The 26,970-nt window shown below is 40.7% G+C and overlaps 1 protein-coding gene across 6 annotated transcripts in view; it reads left to right on the top strand.

Moving 5' to 3' along the window:
- ABCC8 (ATP binding cassette subfamily C member 8) overlaps positions 1 to 26,970 on the top strand; it is a 2,552,355-nt gene that overhangs the window by 1,045,369 nt on the left and 1,480,016 nt on the right. For all 6 annotated transcript variants that reach the window (XM_044082872.1, XM_044082868.1, XM_044082869.1 and 3 more), the window contains one exon: positions 17,578 to 17,712. In XM_044082872.1, the coding sequence (XP_043938807.1) occupies positions 17,578 to 17,712 (135 nt within the window). The remainder of the gene's footprint in view (positions 1 to 17,577; positions 17,713 to 26,970) is intronic.

Raw genomic sequence — 26,970 nt, 5'->3', positions numbered from 1 at the left:
TCTAATGAGTGAAGTGTACAGGGAGGTGATAATTTATCCTTTTCTCAAGGCAGTGCCCTTACTTATGAGATGAGCCATATAGAATGCCCTTCTTATCACTCTGGAAACATGGTGACCAAAGGCAAGGTTGCATTCAACCTGATTCGCCAGATCTCTCACCACTGAGTGCATACTTAGGGTTTTCCATTGATGTACAAATTTGCAGGAACCTCGCTCTTACTGAAAGGGATGATAATACATTTTTTGCATTGATTTTGAGGCCATGACTTTGGCACCAGTCATTTGCTTGCGTAAGACTTTCTTGAAGGATGTTGACATCATTTGGAGATTCTGTGACTGCACACATTTTGCAGTTGTCAGCAAACTTTGTCAGCCACAGTCCCTTGGTTTTAGTTTGTACTTCTCAGAAATAGATTCCGAACAGTAGAGGTCCCAGGACTGATCCCTATGGGACACCACTGGTTACAGTTTGGCTGTTGGAGGTAGATTCTCCTATTTTGACTGTATGGGTTTTATCAATGAGCCAGTTCAAAGCCCACCTTATGATATAAGTGTTGATATCTAGCTGGGAGAGGTGTCAGTGATGCCTGAGTGAGGGATAGTGTCAAATGTATTGGCTAGGTCTAGGTAGGCTGTATGTACAGACTTCTCCTCATCCAGAGCCCTGGTGACTGTCTCAAAAATTCCACCAGATTTAACAGCCATAATCTTTCCTTAACAAATCCAAACTGGGTAGGATATAGAGTTGGATTATCTGTATGTATGTTGGTAAGGTCCATGATGATTCTCTTCATGGCCTTGCAGATAAGGCTAGTCAGGCTAATTGGTCTGTAGTTCCTGGCATCAGTAGAAACACCACCTTTTTGCAAGGGGATAATGGTGGCTGTTTTCTGTTGAGCTTGGATGAAGCTGGTGCTTAGACTGTGAGTGAAAAAAGTACCCAATGGTGATGCTAATTCTTGTTTGAGCCCATGTAGGATGCAGCCTGGGATGTTATCCGGTCCCATTGATGCTGTGCTTTTGGCCTTAGAGAGGGTGTTTATGACCTGCTCTTTAGAGCTACAGGGTAGAGGACACATTTGGCAGGGACAGGGGAGTGGACACATTTGGCAGGGACAGGGGAGTGAAGTTTTCATCAAACTTGTCGGCTAACAGGTTAGATATGTCCACCGGCTCAGTATATGTGTTAGCATTAACTACCATCTGGGCCTTACCTTTTAGGTTATGGATGTAACCAAAGAATTCCTTATGGTTGTCCTTTGTTGAGGAAGCTAGCTTGGATTCGAAGTTTGCCTTGCAGGACTTCAAAGAAATCTTATTTGCTTATTTAAGCTGAGGAGGGGAATGTCTCCAGTTTAAAGCCTACTCCTTCTGACTCTTAGACAGCAGTTTCTTCCTTTTATTGTAAAGCCTGTTAGTGTCAGTTGTCCACCAGGCAGGTTTGCTCTTCATTGAAGAGCTTGTTTAGGTCCTAACAGGTACTGCTGAGTCAATACAGGTGCTTGTATAGGGCATTGGTGTAGAGTTCTGTATAGTTACTGGTTCTGTTTGAGTGGGGAGGTGCAGTGAAGCTATTTATACCATCCTGTAACAGGTCATAATCTGCTTTGGAGAAGTTTTTTAGTCTAGTTGCTGCGGGGGGGGGGGGCGCAAGTGTGATAGTTACTTCAAATGAGACTGAATTGTGGTCAGATCTCACCAGGGATGAATTCACTGTGGGGGGGGGGGGCTATATTGGTCTCTCATATTTGCAAGCACCAGATCCACGATGTTGGCGCCCCTAGTGGAGGTGTTAGCCAGCTGGTCAGGGCATTGGAGTTGACAAAGTCGAGGAAACTTTGGGCAGGTGAGTTTGAGTATGAGTAATTCTCCCAGTCAATGATTGGGTTGTTAAAGTCACCCAAAACCATGGTGTTCTGATGTATCTTGATAGACCCAAGTTGATCCAAATAGGCAGAGTGGGTGTCCTGATTCATGGAGGGGGTTCTGTAGCTGGCAATTATTTGAATAGGTGTCCTACCAACAGTTAATTGGACATGAAGATTCTGTATGGCATCATACTGTTTAATCAGTCGGACGTTGTATTTATCTTTGATGAATATTGACACACTACTACTTTAAGTTTTCTTGTCTTCTGTTTGTGGTCTGAACGTGTGGAAGGAGGTGTAACCTGGTATGGCTAGGGTGCTCACCACAGCCTTGAACCAGATCTCCATGACTGCACAAATATCTGCATCCTCCAGGGAGAGGACTGCTTCAGTGAGTGCAGTTTCATGTTAAAGCTCTTAGCATTTTGCTGCATGACCCCGAGATTGCTTTTGGTTAGTATTTGTATGTCAGAAGTTTTGTCCTTGTAACACTGCCTAAAAAAGGCATTATGGGGGGTGGCAAGAGCCTCAGCCAGTAGCCACCCTGGGGTGACAAATGAAGACCATCTCTGGCAAAGCAACAAGATCTGTCAATCATGTCATCCCAGGCTGACAGATACTGGATCCCCCTAGAAGACACCAAAAACTAAGCCATTTAGTGAAGTCTGTCATTTTCTGTTTGTACTGAGGCATCATTCTAGTTGACAGTAAAATTCTGCTTAAAATTTGGGACATAGTGCCTGAAATACAGAGTCCAAGAGGTCAGTCATGTTTCTCTTCATGTAGTCCAGAGAGGTACATCTCAAGTCATTCACACCAACATGGACTATGATGGTGTTGTAACAGTACCTGTTGAGAGACTTGAGTGATTGTGTGATATGGCGGATCCTGGCACTTGACAGACAGCTGACTGTGTCCTTCACCTTGTCAGCTAGGTGAGAGGGCCATCTGTGTGTCTCATGATGGAGTCACCTATAACTAGTATATTAGGCTTAGTGTTTAGCCTTATGGGCTTGACGGGTGAGACACTGGTGCATGAGCTATTGTGTGTTTTGTGTTCTTCAGAAGAAATATTATATGTAGGGTGCTTGTGTTTGGGAGGTCTCTGGTGTTGAGGTAAGTTTCTGGCGAGGACCTCCACATGTGTAGGTATGTGTGATGTGGGTTTAGGCGGAATAGCTGATGAGGTGTGCATGCTGACAACCCGCTCAGTGTCAGATGTATTGACTGGCGTGTGAGAGAGCATGGATTCAAGGTTTTTAATATAGTTGCATCTCTCACATGTTGAGTTTTTATGGACTAGAAGTAGGGGGTTGTCTGTGTACATGAGGCAATTGCTACACTGCCTCAGGATGCCCATGTCGATCAAGCTGGCTGGAGAAATTGTGGGAGTTTTTCCATCCATAGTACTAGGTAAATTTATATGGTCAGAAATGGGAATATTGCAGGAAAAGGGGTTACACGTAGGAATAACTAGTGGGCAAGGTGTGTTAGTATCTAAGAGGCTAAGCTTACTGCTATACTAGTCAGTTGAGCAAGGCCTCAGAAAAACTCCTCAGGCTGTTATCACAATGGGTGCTTACACTGCTTCATTAGTAAAGCCTCTTTGCCCGAAAATGTGCTAAAGATGATGACTACACTAATGGGATACAACTGTATCTAAGGCAACAATTGTTGACATTTTCTGTCTGGCTATGGGGCACATTTGAGCGGCAGTGTGAGTTGCTGACAAATGTGGAAACCCACTCAAAGGTGCGGCTTAAATACCATAAGGTTAAAACTTAAAAAAACAAACAAATTCAAAAGAACCAATGAGGTTCTTACTCCAAGCCCTAGACCAACCAACCTTTACCAGCCAGGTATCGGTCAGCACAATCCTCTCACTGGAGTGCAGAAGGACCTTTCTGATCCAAGACTGCCTGAAAATGTGCTCAGAACAAACAGCCAATACAAGCAAACAGGCCCAGATGCAGCAAACCTGTATCTGGACTATGCTACATCTACTAGCTACACTATTTTAGGCTGAAAACACTAAAGAAATATTCACCACGGCAAAAAAACAGAAGTGAGACACTAAACAAATGCTTTCAACAGCAAAAAAGAGCAAGGTGACTCTAAAGAATGCTTTTAACTGCAAACAATTCATTATATAACACACTCCTTTGGTGGAGGGAATCAGAACAAATAAACAGAGAACATTTCCAGTAAATACAGGCAGAGTCTCACATGTCGGTCAAAAGGAAATGCATTCATTGCTGACAGATAATTACATTGTAGAAGTCAGTATGTTCAGTTAATTTATTAGAGTAGAATAAAAAAAAAGCTTTACTGACAGCATACTGCTTTTAACACAAATAATTAACTTGCAGCTAAGGTGCTGCTGATATAAATAATCATCCACCTTGAGATGGCTGCCGTGCTTGTTGGGTCATGCTCCCCATTGATTATCTGTCCTTTATATTTTTTTCATCTACTGCCTTGCATGCTGACTTTCATTAGCTTGATGGGTTTTGGAAGACAGATTAGCGAAACATACTAGGGAAAAAAAATTAAATTGCCATTTTACCAAACACTTCATCAAAATGAATATTATGTAGGACTGCATGGTGAGGAAAAAGGTAAAATAAATATGTAAAAACAAAGAATTATATTATTGTTAAGTATCTGCCTTTTGTTTGTGGCTTGTATTGTACTGCTTACATGGGGTGACACATACAGCCTTCTGGTATGGTCTGCTGATAAAATATCTAGAAGCACATATTTTTTTTTACCTTAACCATATTGTAAATTCATAAAAGGATTGAATATAGAAGACAGGAACTGTGAGGTATGAATACGTTTTTGTAATTATTTAGAGAATACTACATGAAGAAACTAAAATATATTGGATAAAGTGCATGTGAAGCAGCTCCATGCAATGCACAATAGAACTTTTGCCTATAAGTCGATAGACTAGTTTTACCCATTTGCATCATTTATGATGTAAGTCAGTCTTTGTAGCTTGCCTAAAATAGCAGCAAGCTGCTAAGGGTAATGTTAAAAAAGGAAGTGGTATGCATCGATTTAACACTTTTCTGCCGACATCAGTTACCATGACACATGGCTATTAGTCTTTATCCTGCATGCCTGAGTTTGATTCTCTGTTGTTACCTGCATCCCGTGACAGTGTGGAAGCCACTTAATGCATTCAAAATGCCTATGTAACCTTTTTAAAAAGGGTCTTGGCCTTAGTGGATCTTAAACCGTTAAAAAGTATTTTACAGATTAAGACCATAAGAAAGTGCTATGAATGTCTCATTAGAAAGATAAAGTCCTGATGAGTTCTATCATACGTGTACAGAAATCTGTTTAGCACTTTAAATACTCAGTGATTGGGAGTTATAGAGATGCACCACACTTCTGTGCAAGCATTATGCAACCTAATGCCACTATATGTCTATCAAAGGAGGCACTGGATATCCAAATGAAAACCTGCAGTGCCTGTGAGCAGCTACCTGTACTTGCAGGGTACATAAATGAGCCATGCAGTCACAATGCAAGTGGACCTAGTCATGCAGTGAAACTGTGCATGTAGACTCAGCCATACAGCAAATACATACCCAGAAGAGCAAGCCACAGTCCATAGGGTGGCTGTGTGGCACATAGCATGAGCTTCTGAGAACATGGGGACTACTGTATTCCAATAAAATGCAGTCATTATAGCAGCTGTGCTGCACTTTACTGCATGCCTCAGCATGATCACACTAGGCACAGCACAAAGCTAAAGTAATATTATTTACAACTTCACTGTTATGGTGTGCACATATGTGGACATCTGATGGATTCATAATAAGGAAGGTGAAGGTTCTTCAAGAATGTAAGAAAAGGGAAGAGCAAGAAGGGGAGAAATGTACAGCACTGTGTAAAATAGGCGGAAGGAGGGCAACTTTTTTGTTTGTTTGTGGGTACAGGGCTCCATTTTTCATATGAAGAAAAAGAAAGAGGTAAAGGAGAAAGGGAAATCAGGGTGAGACAGGATAAGATGCTGTGTAGGGCACACAAAGAAGTAAAAAAAAAAAAAAAAAAAAAAACAGCACAGACAGAAGTGGTGGAAGTGTATTCATTAGGATAGTAAGACATAGAATAACCAAAGAGAAGCAGAGGAGAAGACAATTGTTGGGGGTTGGGGGTTTGACAGTGCAGAGGATATGGAATGGGACAAGACAGGACAGGAGCACTCATGTCTGCGGATAAGGTGGAGTTCAAGCAGCTGACATGTTGTCTCCTATTCTGGCATAGAGGGAAATTTTAGGGATCCATCCCCACATAATGGATCAGTGTAGCATATGGCATGGACTCCACCCTATGTTGTTGGCCAAATGGTATAGATTGACCTGTCAAACAAATATGCAATCCATTCCAGGAGGCTGTCATATATCTGCACACTGTTCTCATCATCTGCTGCAGCTGGTACGCATCAGGGAATGCAGTTGGACTATCTCCCACTAAGGGGTCAGAACCCTCCTTCAGCAGTGCATTCCCAGCCTCCTCACTCTCATGCACCTCAGCCAAAACATCTGCAGTGGTGGACACACTGTGAGGGTATCTGTGGAACAAATCTTTCATCTAGACCTGCACTAAGGAGGCAAGCCATAAGTGAATCTAATCTAAAACTAGACTTAATGTTTATGATTGACTTGCCATCACCTGTGAGGAGAATTGCCATGGCTGGCTGCAAGACTCTCCTGTCTGCTGTAGGAGATGAAACTATTTACTTTGTGTTCTTCTATGGTCATACCTAAAGAAAAAGAATGCATTAGAAAACTGTGATAACTGTAAAGTAAGATACCAAAACAGCAGTTACAATCCCAGAAGTATTTTTCCACTAGCTGCATGACAGGCAGTAAGCAAGTTTGTTTCCAGCACGTAGCAAGTAGTGTAACTGCACACCAAAACAGGGCCCTGCAGATGAATGAATACACATAAATAACTGCCTCAAAGAAGCATATTTTCTCAGCTCACTGCAGCCAGAATTAAATGTGTAAACCATTGTATCCCTTCCACATATCTCTCAACCTCTCAAATGAAGAATCACTGCAAAAGCAATAAAACAAGTAGGGATCAAAGGACCAAATTCCAGATTGCTCGAATAATAGGCTTTGCATTAGCTCGCCTCTTCTGAAGGTTATTAAGCCTGAAACTTACATCACTCTCATTATTTAGTGACATTAAGCCTCACTAAGTTGCCTGAAAACAAAATGTAAGACAAAAGCAAAGACAATCTGCAAAATTAGGGGGAGATGAGACCATCTATGCCTATCTCACACCGATTTTATCTTCAATTACAGCCATCTGTATAACTGTGAGTGTACACCTCAGATGTTTGAGTGTGTTAAAATGAATGAATGCATATATAAATTCCACACAGGAATGCATCTTCTAGGGTCACTGCTGTGAGAATACTGGAACCTCATCCTCAAATACCTCTCAACCTCTTACTTAAAGATTCAAGAGGAAAGCTAAATAGGAGGACAAAAGGCTAAAGTTGGGGGAGTGGAAATTGCTTTTCCACATCCTTAGAAAGTTTGTAGAGAAATTGCATTAACATTTTTTTTCTATGAAGACTATTAATTATGAAACTCAAGTGTCTATCATTATTTAGTGCCTACAGTGCTCACTGATTTACCAGAAGAAACACGCACGCACGCACGCACACACACATGCATGCACACACACACAAACATCTTTAAGAAGCGAACCAAAAGATGAGGCAAAAAATGGGGACATTCTGCAATAACAGGGACAGCTAAAACCATCTGTTCCTCCACGCATAAATATGTACTAATATATTGCAGACACACACAAGCACTGAAACAAAAAAACTTGCCTTCCTACATACTGGCCGAGTGGTGTGCATAGAGCTAGTAAAATATATATATATATATATATATATATATATATATATATATATATATATATATATATAATTGTACATGTATGTGCGTATGGTTCTAGTTTTGTATCATTTCATCAAACGTGCATTTGACTGGAGGAAAAAAATGTAACCACAAATCACTCAAAGTACATTTGATTGAAAAGCCATTTAATTGAAAACAATCTACAGGTAACCAAAAAGCCTTTTTCTGCAGAGGGTGGGCAAGCGCTCCCCCCACTCCCACCTCTCCCAGTTATATATTCTAACTTCACAGTCACACACTCATCAAAAAAAGAAAACAATACTATACATATTGGATCATTGGTGACACACACCAACACAAGCATCAGAAGATCAGGAGTTACAACACAAATCTGGACATTTCTAATCCACAAAAAAATGTCTAGAATTACCCCCCACCAACACCCATGATCAAAAATGGCAAAATAAATACCATCTATAGACTTCTACAGTTTTCTGTCAAATGTTGTTTTTCAGTCAAATGAAATTTCAGTCATTGTTTTCCAACCATTTTGTTTCAGGCAAAAAGTACATTCAATCAAATGATACAAAACTACTTGTACGTATGGATATTTATATATATATATATATATATATATATATATATATATATCTTTTTATATATATATATGTATAAAGTATATATACATACACACACACACACACACACATACATATATATATATATATATATATATATATATATATATATATAGTTTACATGCATTTGCGTTAATGACCGAAGGTCGACTCATCGTAATTCCGTCAAATCTCGTACATGCGAATGCTCGTAATGTAGCACACAACGTCAAAATAGAAAGTCCTGATCGCACAACCACTACCATGGGTCGAGAGGGGAATAGTCGCCTGGCCAGCGTTGGGTAATCTCGGGTTCGACATCTGCAGATTTGACATCCTGCGATCCTGGGGTTCTGCATTCGACATGTTCGCGTTCGGACATCGGTCGGTCATGCAAATGCATGTATACCTATATATATGTATGCATATATATATAGATATATAGATATATAGATATATAGATATATAGATATATATATATATATATATATATATATAGATATATAGTTGTGTGTGTATTTATTTTAACATTTGATGAAACTTCATTTATGTCCACTAATTTTTTGTGTTAGAATTGGATGAATGTTCAGATTGTTAAGAGTGTAAGAGTGGTGATAAGTCAAAACTTTGTCCTCATATTTGAGATCGGGTACTACTGCAGAAATGTTTGTTTGCTGCTGAAGTTTCAGCATTGGGACTGATTGTGTTTGTGAGAATGTTTGCCAGTTAGGGTTAAAGTAAGGGCTAGTGATGGTGATAAATTTCCTTGAAGTGCGTGCGTTTGTGTGTGGTGTGTGTGTGTGTTCTTCTGTGTGTGTGTGCGTGCATGTGTTTGTGTGTGTAGTTTTCTGTCTTTGTGTATTGTTCAGTGGTACTTTAAGGACATGGTGTTTAGTACTCTAATGTGTAGAGTGGGTGTTAGGGACAGTGGTAGGGATACGCTTAATACACATGAGTAAGGAGGTGGGGGAGGTGAAGACTCATAGGTTAATAGTAGTTTAACTGCCCTTGTGGGCCATTTTAAGCCTAGCCAATTACCCCATGTGAGAATCAAATCCTGTGCCTTGTGTCTACAAGGTAAACACCTTAACCATTATGCCATCCTCCCACTCTTTTCCCAACCCTACAGTTTGTAGTATTATATACCCTTTCATCAGAATTATGCAGACAAATTTTGTCTCTAATTTTTGGGGGATTAACTGATCAAAAAGAAAATGGTTTTCCTTTTTGATTAATTTAGTTATTCCTAGAATTTGTGCTTCAATGAAAGGAATGTTTTTTAATCATAGTTCTTTATGGTTAATCTTTAGCCTTATCTAAAGCTGCACATTAACTGCGCTATCACCCCCACTTCATCAAGCAGCCCTACCTACTCCTGATACTCATCTCTCATTGTTTGTCTTTCCCGCCAATCTCCTATACCTGTGCCCCTCCCCCTTACCTCTCTCAGCCCTCCCATGCAACCTTACAAATATCCCCCCTCACCCTAGGTCGCCATCTTTATTCCCTATCTCTTGCTTGGCTGCTGTGTGCCTCCTATCTGTGCGGGTAAGCTATACGCTGTTTTATTTATCTTTGATGGTCTCTAGAATTGTGCTGTTTATGGTTAATGGTCTGGTTTCAAACTAGCTGTTTTGTTTGAATGACGCGACTCTGCTTACAGCGTCGGATTTAGTCAGCGTTTTTGCTCCTGTGCCTTTTCTGTAATAAAGTTTGAAGGTCTGGTTTAACATTAGCTGATTGCTTGTAAGACGCGACACAGTTTACAGCGTGGGATCTAGTTTGAGTTTTTGCTCCTCTGCCTCTTTTTAGTATTACAGATGCCAACACTGTTAGCGTTTTTGTTGTAACCATGCATACAAGCCTTAATACCTATTTTGTAAATGTAAACCCTCTGCTGACACTGTTCTCTGCTTCTCGACAATGCACTGTACTCTGTTTAGTGTTGCATACATTACTTAATATTACATTCCACAAAACAGTAATACTAGTTGTGTTGCATGTTTGCCTTTTGTGAGAAAAGTCTATGTTAAGAGCAGGACCCTAGTTCAGCGTTTCCCACACTTCTATGTTGGATTAGACTAAGCAATAGTTTCTTGTATGTGTGCCTCTTCTATGTGTTTTTTACTTTACACATCAGCCTTTCCATATTTCAATGTTGATTAGACTAAAGCAACAGTTTATTACATATGTGCCACCTCTATATGTGTTTCACTTTATATTTCCTAGTTACTTCTAGTGTGAGTACACCCGCTGACCATTTGGCTACTTATCTGCCTCATTATTGCTTATTTTGTAAGGGCTCTGGCTCATGCTCTAGCGTTTGGCGCCTTTTGTTGTTTGTTATTCGCTGAACCCTGTAGTTGACTACACTGTTACTTATCATTGGTCTTACTCTACAAATACTTTATTCTGTGTTTATAGTTAGACACTACACAGAGTTTTTAACATTGTTGTAGCATTTAAAAGGGTCAACTAACGTGTTCTGCACTAGCGACCCTTGTGTCCATATAACGCTCTTTATCAGCGTTAGCGACAGTTAAGTCAGACTCCTAAACAACATACAGTGCTCCTAAATATCTAATATGATCTACATGAGATGTATGACCTACTTTGCTTTTTAATTACTAACGTGTTCATGTTTAAATCAGAAATGTGTTAGTTAAACAATTTAAATCTTAGCTTGTTAAAGTTTACATATCCTTTCTTCTCTCTCTTCACTATCTCACTCTCCCAGGTTTTTACTACCCTTCTTACGGGACCCAGCTATACCATATAAAAGAAGCTCTGCCCTCCTTGAAAACCTGAACTGCGCCCAGTTAATCCCATTACAAGACTTTTTGTCGGGGAACAACTCATATTAAAAAGAAAGACTGCCTAAGTATGTATATGCTATATTATTGTCCCTGAATACTTAACATGTGTGCCTAGCCTACCTACCTGCCCAGGACTACCAGCAGCCAGCGACAGTCCCCTATATCTTGCTGACCAGACCCTCATTCCTACTCTGTTATTACTATCACTAGTATTCCTACCTTTCCTCCTTTAAGTTCTACTGAATTTCCTACTACTATTCCTATCTCTATCTTATTTTTTCCTATACATATCTGCTTCTATAACTTTGCCTTCTACGTGGCCCCCTTACACTTCTCCTTCCTCCTCCTCTGAATCTTTGCCCAACTTACTGTTTTCAGCCTTCTACCTGGATCTGTACTCTAGTTTACTCTCGATTCCTCTCCCCTGCCCACACTATCCCGATCTTAACCTGACTACTCTAGCTCTACCTATAACATACCCTAAACCTTCTTAATACTTATACTACCAGTTCTAACTTACCTGCTGTTTATACACCTGGCTGATTGTTTCCTCTCAGCAATTTCCTACTCTACTCCTTTGGCTCTGCCCGCTCCGTTCGCCCTTCGGGCTCACTCCGCTCCCCTCCCTGCCCCCAAATCCCACCCGCCCCTGGGACCTCTACATTTATCCCCACATAACCACACCCACCACAGTCCCTAGCCAATCAGAACTTGTTCTTCCCTCCACCCACTCCATAGCCGACTCCTCCCTTATCCGCCCTTCCCCTCTCTGAACATATACCTATTTTATACTATCCCCACTCATCTCAACATGTCCAACACTCGCCTTCCTCTCCTACTACTAACTCTTCTAACTATTCTTACCTCTACCTATCTCATAACCTACTATGAGCAACCTTTAAATTCTTCCTTTTGTACTCCACACAAACATACCCTAGCTACCCCCACAACCACACTCACAAACCATAGCTGTCCCATATACAGCAACTCATATCTTGAACCTAAATATCATCGCCTGTCACACATCAAATACCTTATTCTTCAACTTACAAAACACTGGTACTGCATCAAACCCTCACAACTAACTAACCTTATTCATGGTTTATCTTTAATTTATGGGGACATCCACCCCAACCCAGGCCCTAACACAAACATACCATCCCCTAATTCCCAAACACTGAATCCCATGCCTACACCACAAACTAAACCTCCCAAATCCCTTACAATAGCTCATCTAAACATCCGTAGCATATGTAACAAACTTCCTGCTCTTCATGCTCTACTCGAAGTCCAGCAGTATGACATTCTCTGTCTTACTGAAACCTGGCTTAAACCCACAATAAAGGATAATGAAATTATCCCCCCTGGCTATAACATCCTAAGACAAGACCGTCTTAATAAAAAAGGGGGAGGAGTAGCTATACTCTTCAAAACTGGACTGGAAATAAATAAATCAGCCCTTACCCCACCACATGACTCTAATGCTGAACTAATTATTTCCAAACTCTCCCTAAATTCACACAAGACTATTAATATCATCTGCACTTATCTTCCCCCAGGCAACAATCCCCCCATATTAGAAGACCTACTAAACTGGTTTTCAATAAATTTCCCTCAAGAAACAATACTACTAGGCAACTTTAATATTGATTGGAACTTATGCAAACAAGCTAATCCATCTACCATTATTAACTTACACGGATTTCATCAAACCATCAACTCCACAACTAGAACAAATAAAAGCAATAACAAAGAAACCATACTCGACTGGATCCTGACTAATACTCCCCAACAAAAGTACTCAACAGGTACCCTCCCAGATGACCTTAGTGACCACTCTCTCACATACATCATTAGGCACAAAACTCATCTAACAACATCCCCCCTAATTCGCTTATTTCGCAGCAAAAAACACTTTAACCTTCAACACTTTCAAAATGAACTCAGCTTAATCAACTGGGCACCTCTAAAAACTCTCCCAATAGATGAAGCTGTTAACCACTTTAATAATACCTTTCTTACTATTCTCGATCATCATGCCCCCACCCGTTCTATATGAATAAAATCTAAATCAGCTCCATGGCTTACAACCAACACCAAACAACTTATCCTTAGTAGGAATAAAGCCTGGACTAAATGGCGAACCACTAAAGACTCTTTTGATCACCTTAGCTTCAAACAAAAAAGGAACATGACTAAGCTTGCTATCATACAGGATAAAAAGAACTACTATACCCAGCTACAGCAATCCTCCCAACACCAACCACAAAAATTTTGGAAATCAATTAATTCACTACTATCCCCTGGCAAGGTCAAAACTCCCAACCCACTCGGCTCCTGCCCTGACTCTCCCCTACAAACAGCTAATGCATTTAATAACTTCTTTACATCAACCATACTTAAACTGGCCAACCAACAAAGCCCAGACCCCTCATTACTAGGGAACACTAGCTGCACTCCACCTCCATTTCTGCTTAAACCCATACCCACCTCCTATATTCTACACTTACTTCAGAAACTCAAACCCTCAACCCCCTCAGCTGACAAATTGCCGGCTGAATATCTCCAGCTAGGTGCTAAAGCTATTGCCTACCCTATCTATATTCTAATCAACAGAACCATAAAAGAAAGTACTATACCCTCACTCTGGAAAATCTCCCACATCATCCCTCTCTTCAAAGGGGGCGATTCATTTGAATACTCTAACTACCGCCCTATAGCACTGCTATCTCCTATTGCTAAAATAATGGAGAAATGCATCCACAAACAGCTTTTAAATCACCTCCTATCTAATAATCTCCTAGCTACTTGCCAACATGGCTTTCGTCCCTACCATAGCACCACCACAGCCTTATTATCCTTCATAGACTCTATTAATATAAACCGGAATAACAATCTTCTTTCATCAGCATTCTTTGTTGACCTGTCAAAAGCCTTTGACATGGTGAACCACCAACTCCTCCTACATTGTTTAAAATCTCTGTCTCTCAATAATCTTGCCTTAAACTGGTTTACTTCCTATCTTCAGAATCGGAAACAAGCTGTTTTATGGAACAACAATCTTTCCGAACTTCTCCCCACCACTTTAGGAGTACCTCAGGGCTCGATCTTAGGTCCTCTTTTATTTTCCATCTTTATTAACGACCTGAATCTTGCCACCCCACTAACCACTTGCATTCAGTACGCCGATGACACCACCATCATCTGCTCTGCCACAACACAAGCTGACCTCCACGCACTTACTCAAAAAACTTTTACCACCATTGAACAATGGTTCTCCAATCACTGCCTTCTCTTAAACCCTAAGAAAACTAAACTTCTCCTCTTTTCACCCACACACCTGTCTCCCCCTATTAGTTTCACACTCACTTCTAACAATGGCACCCTTATCTCTCCCGACCAAACAACCAAACCTTTAGGAGTTACCATTGACAACTTACTCAAATTTGATATACATATAAACTGTATCATAAAAGCAACTAATAGAAAATTAGGTTCTCTCTACAGAATCAAATCTTTCTTAACACCTGAAGCAAGAACTACCATAGCCAGAACATATCTTCTCTCTACTCTACTATATGCATCCCCCATTTATACTAATCTTTCTAAACATAACATCAATAGGCTTACAACAGCCTACTACAACATTGCCAAATTTGCCACTGCCTCTCCATATATAACACATCACTGCCTGAACCTCCATAATCTAGGATGGCTTGAGTTACCTCACTTAATTCAATACTACCAACTTACAATTGCCCATAAAGCCCTTCACCACCCAGAAAATATACCTATGCTCTCTACTCTGATAAAACCTTACAATAACCTAAAAACCCTTCGCTCCTCCAATAAATTACTGATTCAAACTTCTCTAGCAAAGAATACAGCAGGTGACTCTATTTTCCAACTCAGTTGGTAAAATTTGGAATCAACTTCCTCCAGACCTTATAGCCCAAACTTCTATCACACTATTTAAAACTCAACTAAAACATTTTCTAACCAATCACTGGCTTTGCTCATGCAATTTCCCTAGCTGAACACATACCGCCTACCCTCTCCTGCATCCTTTGCACTGTCTACCAACTCTATTTCTCCATCTCTCTTTTCATTTCTACCTAAGAAATTGACTCTATTAACTACAAACTAGTATTTTCTACTCTTTTCTAGCCTTCAAACTACTTAATTACTTATGTCTTTATTGTATATATCTGTACTGAAGAGATTTAATATTTTTGAATACTCTTACTGAAAAACTTGCCTAAATGCCTGTTTTAGATGTGTCTCTAATTCCCTATGTATTTCGAATGCCTGTTTTAGTTGTGTCTTAAGCTGCCTATGTACTTTAAATGTACTTTTGTTACTATGCATTAGATAGTGCAGCTTAAACTGCCTATGTACTTGGAATGTACTTTTGTTACTTTGCATTAGATAGTGGAGCTTTTCTCCTCGGGCCTCCACTGAAAATGGACATGTATCCAGTTGGACTAGCCCGGTTAACAAATGTAAAATAAAATAAATTTATAATACATATATAGATAGATATAATAGTCCTCCATAACTGAAGACATTCTCTTCTGGCTCACTTCCAATATCCCCCATAATGCTCTAATACTCAGTGTTGTTATCTAAAAAAAAAGAGTAGCTATAAGAGAAGATAGATTTCCTGAAAGTGGAGATGCATGCATTTTTGGGTTGGCGAAATGATTCCAAGGAAATTTTCTACTGAGTATGGCTGGACATGACGAGGATTTCCTGCATATTTTGGTGTTGTAATGATGTAGTAAATGACACCAGAACTGGGAAGTGGGAGAAGTTGGTTATAAGAGACAGGGTTGTTTCTGAGATGGAATTTAATACAGACTGAAATGCTACAGAAATGTTTAACAACTATAACAAAACCAGATACCAGGAGGATAAATCTCAAGACACTTCTGTCTTGTGATTACCATGTTATGTGAGTTACATGTTGATGAGACATTGAAGAGTAAGAGATGAATAAGATCACGGTTTGTCAAAGTAGGTCACATTAAGGAAAAATAATTTATGAGGAATGGGAGGTAGAGTTGAGAATAAAGGAAAATATCACAACTGGAACCATTTCTACTGAAGACTGAAACAGAAGAGGGAATATTGATAGTAGCATAGAAGTAGTAGTAGTAGGTGGATATATTCTGTCTGCATACCAATTTGCAGTAAAAGTAATAAGTAGAGGAACTTTAGTGTTAACACAGTACACCCTATCAGTGTGGGGTAGGTTTTATATATTTACTCTTGGAGGAATTTGGTCATGAGGAGAAAGCATTGGAAGTCAAGCTAGAGCTTCCCAGCATGGTTAAACACACAACTTACCCACATTCCTTCTAATGGTGTATTGTTATACAATGCAGTATTTAGAAAGGAAAAGAAAATAAATGTCTTACATTTTTAAAATGAGACCCTTGAATAATGTGAATTCATCAAATGCCTTGTGTCACTGTTATAAGTCTGTGTGATCTGGTTGTGATGTACTAGACAGATGCACACCAAGAACATATCCTTTAGGTATATCAGTGCAGTGCAGTTTGTACTATTGGAATTATGACTGGTGGTATTACACTAAATATTCCTAGTATCACATCATTCAGAAGGAACATGGCTTTTCAAGCAGTATATATGTGCTGGGGTGTGTTCCGTAGCTCATTTGAACTGCATCCAAAATTGTTCTTGCTTTATTTATTTATTTCCTATTTATTTATATAGATTGTGAATTTTATGCTGGTGTGCTAATGGGAACAAGTTTGAATTTTTTTGTCATCCGTTGTCAGATGAGTCTTTATTCTGCTGAGTAATTTGTTTTTATCTGCTGGGAACATGGGGCTTACTTCCACTTCCCACTGTATATCATTTAAGCAAAACTGATAGATTAGGACAGTTTTAGGAAGGTGGAAGAACGAAAGAAAGGTAGTGCATTGATGGTTACTGTAGCAGAGGAATGAAGGACAGTACTAATATGTGAAATAAGGGTAGTTAAACAAAATGAGAGAGAGAGAGAATAAATGCTATCAGTGATATTGAAAAGAATATATTGTTTGGTAAAATATAAAGTGCTGTGTTTGTGCCCTGATTATTAAAGCAAGGGGTTGACAGAAGGTTGAAGAGAATTATACTTATCAAGTTGCTGTTTTGTTTACTATGTGATGAGCTCTACCATATTATACAAGCTCTGACGCAAGAACAGAAAGCAAAACTTAGCTCAGGACTCATGCAGTTTGAACTTCTATTATATTCTGACAATGAGATACTCTTTGATTTACACTGTACTGAGACATGAATATAAACATCTTTATGTGTCATACAAATTATGTATTTGCTTAAAAAATATTTTTATTTTCTTTTTTAGATTATTGTTGGAGTAATCCTTCTGTACTACCTCCTTGGAATCAGTGCCTTAATCGGTGCAACTGTGATTACAGTACTCGCACCTGTCCAGTACTTTGTAGCTACTAAACTTTCACAGACACAAAGAAGCACTTTAGTGAGTATAACAAACTGATTTGTCTTTATAACCTGATATGTTGATAGCCTAAGATGTAACTTCAGCATGTATCTGGATAAATTGTTTGGTTTTATGTTTCATTTGTCAACCTTTCATGCCTGGTGTTCCTTTAAATTATGGAGTAGTAATGTGGAACAGGTGGGGAGAAATACATGTTCTACTTGCATATTCAGTTTCCGTAAAAAAATTCTTGATACTCCTGATTCATATATTTTATCTCTGCTAGACCAGGGTTGGAGTTAGGCCATAAAATGAAAAATGTATTCATAGGTGGGAAGGCAGGAGCACTGAGTGCTCTCATTGACACCTGGATGGCGGCCCTCAGACACCATAATGTCTCATCAAGGGAAGGCTTAATTGTTGGCAGGCATAGGGGCAAAAATCAAGCAAAATATATTTACAATTAAAAACAGTGCCATCAAGATGTTTGTATTACTTTTCTCAAAAATCTTCTAATTTCTGTGACTGTGCTGTGTTATCGATAGTCTGCTAATTTAATCAACTTGTTTAAATAATAGTAATGTTCATTTGGCTGTGTGTGTGTGTGTGTGTGTGTGTGTGTGTGTGTGTGTGTGTGTGTGTGTGTGTGTGTGAGTGCACACACACATATATTTGTGTTTATGCTGCCTTGCTGCACATATGCATAGCAAATACAATGACTGATTAAGCAGTCGGGAGCATGGCTTACCATTGCTCTTGTCTGAATGCACCAAGGATGCATTTGCTCAATAAGAATCGTAACACTGATGCTCAGGCATTTGATTCAAATGCAATAGAATCAATGCTGAGTACTGAGCTAGTTCTCACTGAAAGTATTTGTATAGGGCAGTTTTTTCTCAAAATTTGAAGGATGTGTTTGCAGAAGCTGTGCTGCCTTACGCTAGAATGTTGGGTTTACTGCTTATGCCTGAGTGATTTATTGACAGCAGTACAACTCCAAGGGAAAGCAGCATGACGTACATAACTATAAGAATAAAATAACATGTATCAGCAACAAAATTGCATTACAATCTTACATTCACAGAAGTTTAGTCATAACTAGCATTTGCTGACAGGAATCCTACAGTTCTGTGCAATAGCTGGCAGAAGTAAGAACAGCACTAAGGAAAATTAAGTCTGGGAAAGCAGAAGGCTCAGATGAGGTCACAGCAGATGTTATAAAGACGCTGGGTGAGATAGGGGAGAAATACTCCTGAGGGTACTCATAGCAGTGTAGAGAGAAAGGCGTATCCCAGAAGACTCAGGAATAATCATACTAGTGCCAGTGTAGAAGAATAAAGTGGACATCCACAACTGTGGGTAGTACAGACGCATCAAACTCCTGTCACATTGCATGAAAGTTCTGGAGAGGGTGATTGATAAACGGATACGCAGAGTAGTAGAAAGTAAGATGGGAGATGTGCAGTTTGGATACAGATCAGGATGCAGCACAACTGAACCAATGTTTGCAGTGAGACAGATAGTTGAGAAGAAGGTACAGATTAGGAAAGAATCCAACAGGGTATTTCTAGACTTGGAAAAAGCATATGACAAGGTCCTAGGAAAGTTGATTTGAGCAGTACTGTGGTGGTTCAAAGTCCCAGAAACATTGTTAGAGTTAGTGCAGACTATGTGCAAGGACACAGTGACTCAAGTACGAACAGTGTTCGGTCTCACAGAGGGATTCCCAGTGGGAGTGAGTTTGCACCAGGGTTCAGCTCTGAGCCCACTGCTGTTCATACTGGTGATGGACTACATTAGCAAACTGATCGGAGGGGACAGATCAACAAAGTTGCTGTATGCAGGCAATGTGGCATTACAAGCAGACTCTGAGCATGAATGTCAGCAAAGGATAGGGGAGTGGAATGCAAAACTGAAGGCACATGGGATGAAACTAAGCATAGATAAGACAGTGGTAATGGCAGCAAATTGGGGAAATCAGAAGAAGTTGAGAATTGAGATAGAAGGGAAGTTAGTGGAACAGGTTAATAGTTTCAAGTATCTGGGATGGGTGGTTAAGGAGAAGGGAAGACTGAATGAAGAGGTATGTCAAAGCTAGAATTAGAGGGGCTGCAGCCCACTGGCAAAGAGTCTCAGATTTAGTGAATGACTGAAGAATGACAAAGAATCTGAAAAGTAAGGTGTACAAGATAGTAGTGTGACCATTACTACTCTATAGAACAGAAGCCTGGGCACTAATGACAGAGCAGATGAGCAAGCTAGAGGTGATGGAAATGAAGTGCGTGAGAAGGGTGGTAGGATACACACTGTGGTACAGGTGAAGAAATGAGGACATAAGAGCAGAAGCCAGAGTATATCCAATTGCAGAAAAGATCAAAGAGAACAGATTATGGTGGTTTGGACACATGTAGAAAAGCAGAATACAATCTGTTGAAGAAGATTTGGAATAGACAGGAAGAAAGTAAGAGGAAACAAAGACATCTAGCAAAGAGGTGGATGGATTGTGTGAGAGAAAATCTGTGACAGTTGGGCATGAGTGTCGAAGAAGGCAGGAGTGTGGCATTGAATAAAGAGAGATGGCAACAGTTAACACGATACTCCGATGTTATGCAGAAAATGTGAAAAAGGGGGCTGATACTGATGATGATGACAGTATGAATAGTGTCAGCACATCAGCAGACAAGTATGTCACCATCACTTTGAGGTAGGGGACAGTGCTGAGCCAAAGAGGTCTGAGAAGTGCAGACATACATACATACATGCACCAATCTGCATGTATAGCTCACAGGTGTGCACATCTTGCCATTGGATGAAGAGAGCAGCAGTGGCTGAAAAAGTTCACCTCAGTGGAGACGGGTATTACTGCAGACCCTATGCATATATGTAGGGCATATCCTTGACAAGGAAAAACAGTCAAGGTTGCTAGGATCTGGTGTGGCAGGAAATGGTTTAGGGTAGCCATAGCAAAACAGTAGTATAGGTGTACCAAAGGGTCAGTTATATAGTACTGCAGACCAAGACCATGCCACAAGATATTGCCAGGGACAGGTCTGCCAGAGGAGGTGGATCACTAATAAATATGTGTCTCGAAAGAGTTCTTGGTAATCCAGTGTGGGTAAGAGAATCCTTATAGCTTCTGGTGGTTTGGATGAGGGAGCTGAGCTTAATGTCTGTAGTTAATACTCCATGTTAACCCCTGCATACTCCTTTACAACTCCATACTCACCTTCCTGTGTGAGGGGGCTATTTGTCAGAATAAAAATGCATATGTGTTCTTTAGGTGCATCAGGCCTCCGACCACAACAGTGTGCATCACAGCACAAGGTATGTGCCCATATGCATTGAAAACAATTGATGTGTGGTAGTGTGTGAACCATACATTAGGAGAGTGATGAGTATAGTCTGACATTGCCACAGAAATGTTATTGTTATGTTTATAGTTGTGTGAGGGACAAGCACATTGACCTGCTTCAGCCACAAAGAGCTGGTGACAGTTTGACACATCATCTCCCTTCTTCCACTCAGTAGTGAACAGTTTAACCTTCACAATTCACCTAGACCAGGACTCTACCCAGTCATAGATAGAGCCTGGATATGCCCCTTTGTATTGGACCACCTGGGTCTGGTGGACCTTTGTTGGACATCTGAGCCAAGGATGCAGCAGATTGAACCCTGAGGGTGTTTTTACTCATAGATAGACATAGTGATTGAACTTTAGTGTGGCTCTAACCATAGAACATATTGGTACTGTTTTAAATAAGTTCCATTATGACTCCAACTTGAATTTACACAGACTTTCTGGTAAGACTGATAGATTTAAAATTGTTTGGTTTTGATTTGACATCTTGGACTTGGTATTAACCAACATAAGTAACCACTGCAGCATCCCTGCAGTATCATCTTCCCTTGTAAGATATGACCATAAAGTGGTCACGTTCAAAGTCACCATCTCTCCTGACCCCCCTCTAGCTAGGGTCAATCAAAAAAACTTCTCCAAAACTGATTACAGCCTCCTGAGGGATGGTATCAACAGCTTCTCAGCCCTCTCCCCCCTCTAGGAACTGGCACCAGTATCCAGAAAACTGTACCAAATTACTATATGAACATTTATATAGATGCAAGGAATTAGGAATACCTGATAGGACTAAATCATCCACCACAAGGAAGAGTAAACCTGTCTGGTGGAAATCTGCAATAAATAAACTCTATAACAAAAGAAAAATTTGCTGTCTAGGAACAAGAAGGATCAGCTGTCCAATTGGAAGCAATCTCTCCTTAGCCTAAACAAGCAAATAAGAGCATTAGTGAAATCCTGCAAAGTAAACGTCAAGTACAAATTGGGCACATCTTCTAGAGAAAATCATAAGGCCTTCTTCACATATGTCTATAATCTCAAAGGTAGCACCCAGATCTGTTCAGAACTGGTGGTAAATGATACCATGTATACAAATGCTGTAGATATAGCAAAGTTGCTGGCTGACAAATTCAGTGAAAATTTCACCCCTGTGTCCGCCCCCAATCAGTAAATCAGGACATTCCCAGTACCTGCCCCCTTTCCCTTATATCTAGGGATCAGGTCATCACTTTTGTCCCAAAGGCAAAAAATACACCCTCCATGGGACCTGATAACATCCCAGGCTGCATCCTACATGAACTCAGACAGGAACTTGCAGCACCATTAGGCACCCTATTCAACCAAAGCCTGAGTACCTGTTTTGTTCCAGCTGAGTGGAGGACAGCCACTGTTATCCCTTTACACAAATGTGGAGCGTCCACTAATCTGGGAAATTATACACCCATCAGCCTACCTAGCCTGATCTGCAAAGCCATGGAGTGGATTATCATGGACCTCATTAACAAAGACATTGGCATTCTCCAAACACTCGATATCACACAGTTTGGCTTCGTCAAGGGGAGGTCGTGTCTGTTAAATTTGGTTGACTTTTTTGAGACAGTCACCAAAGCCATGGATGAGGGGAAGACAGTGCACACCACCTACCAGACTTGACCTGGCCAAAGCCTTCGACACTGTTCCCCACTCAGGCATAATAGATAAACTCTCTCAAGTAGGCATCAATCTGTATGGTACCAGATTGGTAGCCAACTGGCTCACTGATAGAACCCACATAGTCAAAATAGGGGAAGCCACCTCAAGCAGTAGACCAGTATTGAGTGGCATACCCCAAGGTTCGGTCTTGGGGCCTCTGTTATAGGCCAAAACCAGTGGGCTATGGCTGACCAAGTTTGCAGATGACTACAAGTTGAGAGCTGTCATCAATTTCCCTAGTGACATGGACATCCTCCAAGAGGGTCTCACCCAAACAAATGACTGGTGCCAGAAACATGGCCTCAAGCTGAATGCAAAAAAAATGCATCATCATCTCCTTTGGAGAGAGAGAAAGATGTCCCCACAAATGATCACATTAATAATGTTCTAAGTAGGCAGTCAGTTGTGAGGGATTTGGGCACCCAGATTGATAGCCTGACTTTTGACCACCACGTTGCTTCCATTGTACGGAAAGCTTTCTACATGGCCCACTTCATAAGTAAGGGTATCTCATCCAGGGACAAGGAGGTCATAACATCCCTGTATTCTTCCCTTATAAGGCCCATTATTGAGTACAAAGCTCCATTTGGCATGTACCTCGCAAAACACATGCAGCAGCTGAACAGACCACAGAGGTTCCTCACCAGGCGAATCCAGGGCCTCAAAAATCTACCATACACAGATAGGCGAAAAGCCCTATCCCTCTACTCTGTTTCATACAGACTCCTCAGAGGTGATCTCTGTCTGGCATACAAGGCGATCTCGGACCCCACCTTGATGGGACTGCTGCATATCTGCAAGTCAAGCTCCACTCGAGTAACCTGCACACGAGGCCTCAACCTGGTCTGTGACATCTATAGAACTTGCTGGTGAGACAATTTGTGTCCAGAGACTCCCCCATCTATGGAATAGACTCCCTCTCCATGTCAAGCAGAGTACCTCTTTACTCCTTTTTAAGTGCAATCTGGATAACTGGATGTGAAAAAAAAATACATCCCTGGAATTCCACCCATGTCCCTGCTGGACAGGGGTATTGGGTGCTGATTTGTCTATGCATGGGCTTAAACTCTTGGCTAGGCTTTTAAGTGCCTCAGGGCCAATAGCCTAGTAACTTCCTATGATCCCCTTGTGTACTATTACTACTACATACTTTCACCATTGATTAGGGACATATGCATATGCAACTTTTAACATGATTGATGGGGGTGGGAGTTAATTAGGTTTTGCTTGATTCTGTGTAGGAAATAAATGGATATATTGCTTGATCCCATGATACTTGAGTTTTTAATTTTATTTCTGGCAGCCTTTATCATACTGGTAGGTCAATGAAGGAACTTCCATCTTGTGTCTGTGTTATTGTGGCCCACATGTATTTTCTGACTGCGATGTTTAACATTTTCTTAGTACATTTTCTGTGTCCTGGGACTGATGATTCTTTTCTGTATATTGATAACATGTTCAGTCACACATTTTTCATTTCATTTTTCTGATGTAAGTAAAGAATGCTTTCTTCTTGCTTCTCAGCTGTTGAGTGCTTAGTTATATGTGGATGATTTGGCAAGTATCTTTTCCTTTGAACTTTATTTAATCCTGACTTGTTTTTTTCTGACTAGGATAAGTTGTGAAGCCATCTCAAACACTTTAATGTCTCTTCATGGGGATCTACCTGACAATATCGACACTTCATAACACCGACAACGACTTCACCGACACCACATAATCGACAGTTCACAAACACAACACCTCATACACTCAACACATCATAACAACAAACAAAACAAATCCCCTGTCCAAAACCCACACACACAACACAAGCACACCAAAATCCTTACAAACCAACACTAACCCTTACATACACAACTATCTACAACCCTAACCGAAACCCTAACCCTAAGGTCCGTCACTATCGCACACTCACCTAACCTGCGCCCTAACCCTAACTCACTTAACCCGCCCCTAACCCAAAAAATATCACTACTGCACCCTTACCTAACCCGTGCCCTAACCCTAACTCACTTATCCCACCCCTATCCCTACAGACCGTCAACATCGCACACTTACCTTACTCGCACCCTTACCTAACCCATGCCCTAACCCTAACTCACTTATCCCACCCCTATCCCTACAGACCGCCAACATCGCACACTTACCTTACTCGCACCCTAATGGCCGTCACTACCGCGTACTTACACATCCTTTCCCCATCTCAGTGTTCTCAGCGTCGGTGTTTTCCTCCGTCGGTCTTCTGACTTGTCGATCTTCTGGCGCCGATGAAGTCATCGTCGGTGTTATGACATGTCGATGTTGTCAGGTAGATCCCTTCATGGACATTATGCCGGACATGTAGAATTCACAGTAATTATTTCAGCCAAGCATCCTGATGAATGCCTGTCTGCAAATCATTTAAACTGGCTTCACTGCATCTTGATTTAGCAGGTTGATTTATTTGGTATCTGCTGCCCCCTTTTCTCTTTGAATAGATAGGGTTGTTTGGAAATGAGTCATTTTCAGATAGGTGTATGTGTGATGTAAGTTGGAACTCTACCCATATTCCTTTCCCAAATAGTAGCATATAAGAAGTATCTACTACTCAAGTTGATTTTTTTAACAACTCTTGTACTGAAAATGAATTTTGAACTTACTGCTCTACTTATGGACAAGGCATTGGCCTCCCAAGATAGAGGTTGTGGGTTTGTGTCCCATCTGGGGTAATACAGTAAGAGCCACTTTCAACTATAGCCTTAAACTTGGCTTTGTACTATAGGAATGGAGGACTGCAGTAGTTATCCCACTTCACAAGGGCAGACCATCAACCAACCTCAGAAACTGCAGACATATTAGTCTGAGTAGTCTAATATGCAAAGCAATGGAATGAATTAGTATGGAAATGGTAAACAAAGATATAGGCAACCTTCAGATACTGGAGGCAACCCAGTTTGGCTTAGTCATGGGAAGGCCATGCCTATTAAGTCTGGTGGACTTTTTTGGGAAGATCACCAAGGCAATGGATGAAGTGAAAATGATGCATACCTTCTATCTGGACCTGGCTAAGGCATTGAGTACAATGATTCACTCAAGTATAGTTGACAAACTCACCAATCTGGGCATCATTCCCTACATACCTCACTCGATTGCCAGCAGGCTCACAGACAGGACCCAGGAAGGCAGGACTGGTGATTCCACCACCACTAAGATACGATTCACCAGCATGGTATCTCAAGGCTCTGTGCTGGGTCCTCTCCTATTTGGTATCTACTTCTCAGAGGTAAAGGTTAATGTCATGGGCCATTGGATGACAAGTTTGCAGATAACTGCAAATTTAGACCTGTCATAGATTCCCCCATGGCACAAACATCTTAGAAGAGAGTCTAACACAGACAAATGACTGGTGCCAAAGTCACTGACTAAAACTCAATTCCAAGAAGTACATTACAGTGCCTTTTGGGAAAACTGACACCCTAGCTAAGTACTCCATCAAAAAGACACCCCCTAAGAGTTGACCCAGTAACCAGGGATCTGGGCACATATATAGACATAATCTGGCCTTTGACCAACATGTGACCAAGTTAGCAAGAAAATCATTCTGTGTCACCAACTTATCAGTAAGAGCATGACATCCGGGTCCAAGGAGTCATAGTGCCACTTCATATTGCCCTTATTAGACCCATTTTTTGGTGCAATACCTCCTTTAGCATGTATTTGACCAGACATATACAGCAGTTGGAATGCCCACAGAGGTTCCTTACCAGGAGAATCCAGGTTATAAACACCCTGCCCTGTACAGATCACCTTATAGCCCTATCTCTATACTCTGTCTCCTACAGGTTATTGACTGGTGATTTATGCCAGGCATCCTCAGATCCAGCTCTGATTGTTTTTTCCACTGCCACAAAATGAATAGCATCAGAGCCACTAGATCCAAGGATTTAAAATTTTATTTGTGACATAAGACATGTTGGTGAGAACATGTTCCCCATCCATGTGAAAAAGAGTCCATCCCTAACCCTATTTTTTGCATAATCTTGACCACTGGATGAGAAATCAAGAATTCACACCAGGTCTGGCCCACATGTCTCTGATAGAGGCAGACAGTAATGCCCAGACTAGCATACCCACCACATAATCTCCAGCAACTTCCTAACTAACATACCACATCCTATTTAACACCCTTGATGCACAGAGAGAAAATTGGGTTGGATTGCACGGCAAGGCTTAGAAATAGATACTATTTATAGTTCCATTTCATTAAA

The sequence above is a fragment of the Protopterus annectens genome, chromosome 9.part0, assembly GCF_019279795.1.
Source record: "Protopterus annectens isolate FY-2018-M chromosome 9.part0, PAN1.0, whole genome shotgun sequence".
NCBI lineage: Eukaryota > Metazoa > Chordata > Ceratodontiformes > Protopteridae > Protopterus > Protopterus annectens.
This window is presented reverse-complemented; position numbering and strand designations above follow the sequence as displayed.